The sequence below is a fragment of the Chaetura pelagica genome, unplaced genomic scaffold (assembly GCF_000747805.2).
Source record: "Chaetura pelagica isolate M959 unplaced genomic scaffold, ChaPel_1.0 scaffold354, whole genome shotgun sequence".
Lineage (NCBI taxonomy): Eukaryota > Metazoa > Chordata > Aves > Apodiformes > Apodidae > Chaetura > Chaetura pelagica.
In genome coordinates, this window is record NW_009953299.1 from 36,320 (window position 1) to 44,016 (window position 7,697).

Genomic DNA, 7,697 nt, shown 5'->3' on the forward strand with positions numbered 1-7,697 from the left:
CTTTTTCAACTTGTCATTGGCTGCTGCATTCTTCACTTCCAGTTCCTGACTCTTTATTCTTAGATCGCGCCGCAATTCTTCCACCTGAGACAGATTGTACGATGGGAGAATTTAGATTAAGCACAAGGATCAATTTAATCACTCCACTCTTATAAAGAGCAAAGTGTTAGAACTACGTACCTGATCAACTGTTTCCTTGATTTTTCTAAGGCCAACATTCAAATGCATTTGCTGCTCCTCCAGTTCACTTCGTTTCTCATTGAACAAGTTTGCATAATGGTTGATGAAGTCTAAATAGTGGCGTGGTGTTATTGCCATGGTTCTGCCTCCTCGTTTTGCCAGACGAGCATTAGCCTTTAGGAAAGGAGTTGTATATTATACACTGTTTTAAAATCTATTCTGACCATATTTTTTAGGAAATTGGTGCGTGATGCTGTGGCCTAAAGGTTGAGCAATGTACTAAAAACATACCTGATGGAGAGTCTGATGAACAAACACACAACTGTTAACAATAGCTTCCCTGTGCGATGGTGGTTGTGGTAGCTTATCATACACAACTGGCATGTAATCAGGCACAATGTAATTTGGTTTCTCAAGATCCATTTTGCTTGTGAACTCTTTGCCAACTTGGTACAATGCCTCAGTTGACCAGTCTCCAAACCAGTTCAAGACGCACCTGAAACAACAAAGCATTTGTGAAGACTTCCCAAAAAGTACTGTTCTTACTGCACTTGAAACACATGTTGGAACATACAGCAGTTACCTGTTGAAGAGTGCAGGAGAGGTAGCTGCTCTGTCCTTCAGTCCCTCAGAAGATGGATTCATAGTGAACACAACATGGAGATTGCGAATAACTTGGCTGGTGAACCATTTGTAGAGCTCTTCGTGTGAATCTAACATTAAACCTTCTTTCTGCGCTCCTTCTTTACACTGAGTCATGAGGGTAGCATATTCGTCTCCTTCAAAGAGACCAGGAACCTAATTCAAAAGATAGCTTTGTTGTAGACTACAGTTGTAAGAAGATGGTTATAGTATCTACTTAAAATCTTCTTACCTCTCCATTGGCTAGGAGAGTGTTCATTCTCTCCAGGAATCCAGAGTCCAGTACATTTGACTCATCCATTATAAAAGCTATTTTTTCATTTTTACAGCCAGAACGTCTCAATACTGTCCTAAGGTCTTCATCAAAATCTTCACCTGTATACTTTCTGTGAACCTAGTAAAATTTAACATTGGTTAATTAACATTTTAAGGGGATCATTTTAAGTCAATATTTAAGAAGTGCAAGGTTTGACTAACAGCTTTTATAAAGAGAAACTATCATGTCAACCTTAATTTGGTAGACGCTCAAACCGTTCATCCAGGCAACAAATCTTGAGAGAGTTGTTTTCCCTGCTCCACTGACTCCAATAAGCAGCAAGTGGCCCTGTGGCTGACGGAAGATCCTGCAGAAGTACATAAGCAAGTATGTTTTAATCAAGTGTTACCAACTTACTGAAGCTTTTCCTTTGGCTTTAAAACTTCATTTTAGTACCAAAACCGACATATCTTTCCAGCTAGGAACCCGCTACCTGGAGGCCAGAAATAGATAATGCATGGAAAACAATGGCATCATGCTCCATACTTACTTAGGCTGTAATCAGGCTACTCTGTTTTAGAACAAGTCTCTAAATGCTGTTTATATGAGCAGGCACTGAAATCTCCACTTACCGGTCAATTCTTAACACATGATCCAAGACTTCATTGAAGAGAACAAGTGGTACATCCAGTTCTTCTTCATAGAAGACTTTAAGCCTAGCTTTCACATAGTCCCTTAACTCTTCTTGATCCACTGGAATATAATCCTAAATGAATCAGTCAATACAGTATGAAATTTAGATTAAGAGAAATTTGCTTGGTGATCAATTTATGAGCAGATGAAAGCAGAACTAGTTGAATACTTAATGCTGCAATCCCATACAAAACCTAAAGAATACTGTACTCATTTTAACATGTACAGGAACATGTCCACAGCTTAGAGTGCCAGAGACACCAGCATGAGGTTTACATACCACTACCTACAGAACCTATAATAAATTGAGCCTGTGCTGCCAGTCACCAAAAAGTCTAGGAAGCAGCATGACAGACTTACTCCCCCATAACCCCCTCATTTTATTTTAAGCAGCCTTTTCTAGGCTTTTGCTATTGGTTACAGAGATGGGTAGCAGGCTAGAAGCACTTTTGCCTTGACCTATTGGGATTTCTACAGATTGCCCAGCTGAATCAGTTCAGATTGCAAGAAATAGTCCACCATAAAATTTACAGTATCAGCACTGTTTAAGGGTCACTGCCTCACCCAGAAGATTCCATAAGCAACTTTCTGGGAGTGTTGTAAATTTCTCAAGAAGTATTATTTATTATCGCCTTTATCTACTCTGTTAGATCTCACAGTACTATTATTAACATAACAGCTATTAACTTCGTGGCAGAGTGAACTTCAGATAATCATAGCAGGAGCTTCTCAGAGATCAGTTCAAATAACTGATGGGCACCAACTATCATGTTGGTATAGCCATAAGAATAGCATCACTCACTCCCAAACTATTTTTTAAAAATTATTATTATTTTTACCTTTGACAGCCAGTTGCTGTATAGGATAGGTCTGCTCATAGCTTTTTCTTTGTCAATATTGGGGAAGTGCTTCAGAGCAACCATATCAATGTTCTCATCAGTCCAGCGTCTCTCCTCATCTTCTACAAGTCTGTAGTAAGAAAAAAGTCAGTGACTACAAATTCAATGTAACAGGAGGATATAGTCACATCACGTGACGATGCCACCATTAAAATATGTTTCTAACTTGCATAGATACAATTCTCAATAATGTTAGGTTAAAGCAAAGATAAAATATTCTCATTTGTATTGCAGCTATTTTAACATGAAACTCACTTCAGCTTGGTCCTCTAATGAAAGCTGGCAAGGAGTGAGGAAAACTCATTTTTGCACCCTTTTTGCTTTTTGCCACTCATCTCCTGTTTATTTTACCTGTCTTGGAAGAGACGTAAGGCTTCGTGGGCCCAAATCCTGATAAGGCCTTCAACTGGTAAGGTTTCTAGTGGTCTCAATGCTTCGAATATACCTCTCACCCATCGAGTCATTTCACGAGGTGAATAGATGTAGTGTGGCTGTGTGTCTTGAGTGAATCTCTCCTAAAAACACACTTAATTAGTTACTTCATCCAAAGTTGCACTGTATTTTTATAGGCCTTAGCAAAGCAAGGTATTACTTTGCTAGTGTCATGGAGTGGCTTTCACCAGAACTCAAGTAATTAGTTGAGTTCTTGTACACATATTAATATGTGAAAAGCAAACAATGTTTAAAAGGAAGACTTCTAATCAGAGTTTGGGGTTGTATTTAACACATTACCTGAGACATAGTGTAGAATTCCACCATAGCAGCAGTGAGAGGTTCTGCATATGTGCGAAGTGACGGGATCAGCCTCAGCATTGCACGATTGAATGTTCCATATATCTGAGTAAGTGAAGCTGGTCCAGGATAATCCACATAAACCACAGGAACATGTCGTAAAAATCTGAAAGATTAGCATATTATGTAGTCCAGAAGTTCAAATTACAGTCTATACTATTTTCATTATCTTTTGCCAAAATTAAATAACTGCTCAATTAAAAGTGATCATCAGCAACTGCAGTTGGCTTGATTTCTCCTTAGAGACCCGGAACCAAAAGCATTCTGAGGTACCCACAGCATTTCAGACAGATTATTCAAGAAGTGTAACAGTGAGCCCACTGGATGGCTGTCAGGATAAGAATCAACTAGGTGTTAGTTCAAAAGCAAGGAACACAATTTCAGCACAGCTGGTGTTAAGAACAGATTTCGTAGTCAATGCTTCAAATTTGACTGCTATTCCGCTGCTATACAGTTTACTGGATACATTACCTATGTGAGAGAGGTTTTCTTCCAGGATCAGTAGGTGGATTACATGCACCAACAAACTGAATCCTCTCCAGTTTCACCCACGTCTGGTCTGATGTACGATAGAATCCTCCATGTTCCACCATCTGGGAAAAATAAAAAAAGTATAACAAAAATCAGTGGAACAGGACACTTCCCTGCAAAGAATTGTTACGGTATAGTTGATTACAAAGAAAGCCAAACCTGTCTGATGAAGGATATGACTCTCTGTGTGCCATATTTGTCCATATCTGGCAAGTTGATTTCATCACAGAACAGCACCAGCCACTTTCCTAATTGCACAGGAGCCAGCACTACTCCATTAGGTGTACGCCTGTACTCACAGTAGTGATCAAAAGTTTTCAGGAGGAGTTCTGGAGTAGTAGCACTAGAAAAGTTGAGTCCAACCACCTTAAAAAGGGAACAGTGAAAAGATATAGTTAATATACACTAAATATGTATACTTTATACTTCCCACTGCAGGTTCTCCATTTAGTATGCAGCAACACCTCCTGCTCAACGTTGTACTTCGAACATTACAGCTTCATATAACTGTTTCTCCACCTAACTACACTGAAGGATGGCAACTATTCTTAAACGTTACCACAGATTTTGAAATACAAAATGGAGGAATACTCCCATACTACTCACAGCAAAGGAACGGGGTAGCTTTTAGGTTAAGGATCTTGAGACATAAATTTAGATTCTGCTCAACATAATTTTCATTTTTTGCTATGTATACACATGACTAAGGTGGAGGTATTACTGAACTCTAGCTAGCAAATACTTTCCATGCTAAATCAAGACTGTTTTAATCTTTAAGGAAATTAGAGACTCAGTAGGTACTCTGCAAGTCACACATGCGTGCACACACACACACTCTTGTGTACCTCCATGTCAGGCAGAGCTCTGAGAGCACTGAAGAGGGTCATGGTCTTTCCAGAACCTGGTGGTCCACACAGTACCAGAGGTTTGTGTTCTGCCAGCCAAGTGTACAGCAATGCTTCATGGCGAACGGTATCTAGGGTTGGTACCACAACATCAGGAGCTGCAACTTTGTGTGTCTCAACTTCAATTTGAGGAACCTTGGATTGCCATGGCACCCATTCACCTGTAATGGACACCTAGGACCACAAAAACATGATCAGACAATTAGAACAGGAATATAGTTCAACCTTAGCTAAAAGATTTATTTTTTCTTTAAAACTACAGAATAGCTTGTGGCATCAATTTTGATGTGATTATTTAAACTGGCAGCTTATTCACTGAACTGTGAAGCTGTAAAATTTAAGATACTCCAGTGTTTTGTTTTCCAGTTTCACCTCCAAAGTCTAAAGTAAGCTTCTAAGAACACTAAAGAGCAACACTTCTAGCATAAGAAAGGTTTACCTCATAGTCAATTATGGGTATGTTGGGTGCAGTTGGCAGTGGCACAGTGGTGATTCTCCTAATGTATTCTCCCAGCTCTGCTCTCATTTTCAAACGACTGTCTCCAGAAAGAGACCAGAGTATTGCGTAGACCAGGTACCTCTGCAAGAAGCAGCAAAAGGAGCTATTGGCTTGTAGAATAAGGGGACAAAACTTAATGATCAATAAATTGAATCTATCTGCTGTACTGACACGTCACATGCAGCATGTGGTATTTACCTGGATGTAACGCTCGAGTTGATCTATCTGCATTGGGAAGTCTGGATGATTGGCGTTGTACTGGGCCACGTTGCGGCAAGCTTGGTGCAACATGGAGAAGAGAGAACCAAGACAGCGCAAGCGGGTGAGATCCATAATGTGCTCCAGCTTGAAAGCATGTTCAAGAGCTTTAGTCACCAGGCCGTTAGATGTGAAATAGGGCTGCATTATCGTTGCAGCATCTCTCTGAATCTGTTGGAGGAGACAAACATTATTCAAAGCCCTTGCTTCTCATCTGATTACCAGGCAGCAGGAGATAATTCAATGTTTGAAACCTTAGTATTTTAAATATTCTTTAAAAAGAAAACAAAACAAAAAGATGCAAAGAGGAAGTCAGCTTTTCTATGACAGGTTGTCATAAATCTGAGGTAACACTATCCTACTTGTGATACAAATGCGCTTACTATGTTGTCCCTTAACATAATCTAAGTTATACCTGCAACATGGGGGATGCTGCTTCTTCTCCCTCATCTTCTTTACCCTTTCGCCTTCGCTGAGCTTCCTCCTCACCTTCATCCAGAGGAATGCTTCTTAGTCTGGCCAGGAAGTTATTGAATATCATGTCTGTACTGAGAACATCCTCACTGAACCAGACCATGCCACACCTTGACACAGTAGCCAGTGTGGCATATTTCAGATCCTGCACCTCAAACATGATACGCACCTAAAAAACAGAAATTTAGAACAAGAGTTTGTACTAAAAATAAATAACCAAGCAAAAGCAAATCTAAGAAATTTGCTACCCAAGATCAGTGTTACTCTGCTTGTAATGAGAAAAAGGGAGAGCACTAGTCCTAATCAAGGGAAAAGCAGCAAGTTCATAGGACAGCACATAAACATAATGTAAAAAAAGTAACATTACATTTGGTGGAAGGCTGAGACGTTCTCCATTTGGCAGAGTCAGTAGTTTGTTGTCATCCAAAACAGAGTTTAAGTTCTCAACCCATTCAGGGTCTACATCACCATCAAAGATAATCCACTGACGTTTTTGTAGTTCACCTCTCACATTATCTATGATTCTACATTAAAGAATAGAGAACACAGACTCAGTAAGACCTGAATATCCAGGACACAAACGTACTGGCCATTTTTCATTTGTGCTATTAGAGACCTACTTTCTCAGAACGTGTGTGAACAAGCCATCTGTCCATTCTCTGGTGTTTGGATCCAAAGTGCCGTAGAGGTGATCTTTGCTGATTGCTTTTGGATCTATAATATGAGCAACACCTTCCACACCCTCCAGCCGCTCAAGGGCTTTCAGAAGCACCCTCCAGGCCATGCTCTTTCCACTCCCGGAGGGACCAACCATCATCAATCCATGATTTATCTGTGTGATCTGATACAGCTGAAGAACCTGTGACAGAAGAAGTGATGTACCAATTAAGTCTTAACTCTAGTAATCAATTTAAGCTTCTATGTATTGCTTGCTTAAGACAAGAAAAAGGAAAAGGCTTTCCACCTTTAATAACAAAACCCAAAGTTTAATCTTATACATACATTAATTTCAATTTCACATTTTCAGTTTTACATTTTACCTTTTCAACCCACATGCCACCAACTTCTTCTCCATCACCATAGGTAAGGTACATTTCCTGACACACTTTCTTAAGCTCCTCTCTCAAGGCTGTCATCTCCCCACGATGATACTGTACTCCAGGGAATACATCAGAAAGGAGACTGAACAGCAATGGAATGTCTTCTGCAACCAGTTTTGGTACCATAGTTTCACATACACTTTGGATCAGGATCTGCAGAGAGAGTCATGTTTTGGTTAAGATTTTTTGTTAAGTTCACTTTACCAAATAAAGAGTATTTCACTAAATACAACACTAAATACTTTATTGATGAAGTACTGGACCAGGGCTGTCCTGAAAAAAACAACCATTGAACTCTGAAACTACACAATTAATTCCTATTGATTTTTTACTTAATACAGCTGTAGTTTCTTACACCTCTTCACTATGCTTTTGGTATTAACTGCTAAGGAACTCAGCAGCAAATAAGCATCATGAATGCACCACCTAAACTCAAGTCTTTCACCACCTAAACCCAAGTCTTTCCCT

At 39.6% G+C, this 7,697-nt stretch overlaps 1 protein-coding gene across 1 annotated transcript in view; it reads right to left on the bottom strand.

Annotated features, from left to right (window-relative positions):
• DYNC1H1 (dynein, cytoplasmic 1, heavy chain 1) overlaps positions 1–7,697 on the bottom strand; it is a 43,777-nt gene that overhangs the window by 17,114 nt on the left and 18,966 nt on the right. The window contains 19 exon segments of the mRNA XM_009998026.1: positions 1–84; positions 181–354; positions 472–676; positions 764–978; positions 1,055–1,216; positions 1,331–1,445; positions 1,711–1,844; positions 2,611–2,740; positions 3,022–3,185; positions 3,403–3,568; positions 3,934–4,055; positions 4,153–4,359; positions 4,839–5,072; positions 5,338–5,478; positions 5,596–5,826; positions 6,071–6,298; positions 6,497–6,653; positions 6,750–6,988; positions 7,170–7,382. Of these exon segments, the coding sequence (XP_009996328.1) occupies positions 1–84; positions 181–354; positions 472–676; positions 764–978; positions 1,055–1,216; positions 1,331–1,445; positions 1,711–1,844; positions 2,611–2,740; positions 3,022–3,185; positions 3,403–3,568; positions 3,934–4,055; positions 4,153–4,359; positions 4,839–5,072; positions 5,338–5,478; positions 5,596–5,826; positions 6,071–6,298; positions 6,497–6,653; positions 6,750–6,988; positions 7,170–7,382 (3,321 nt within the window).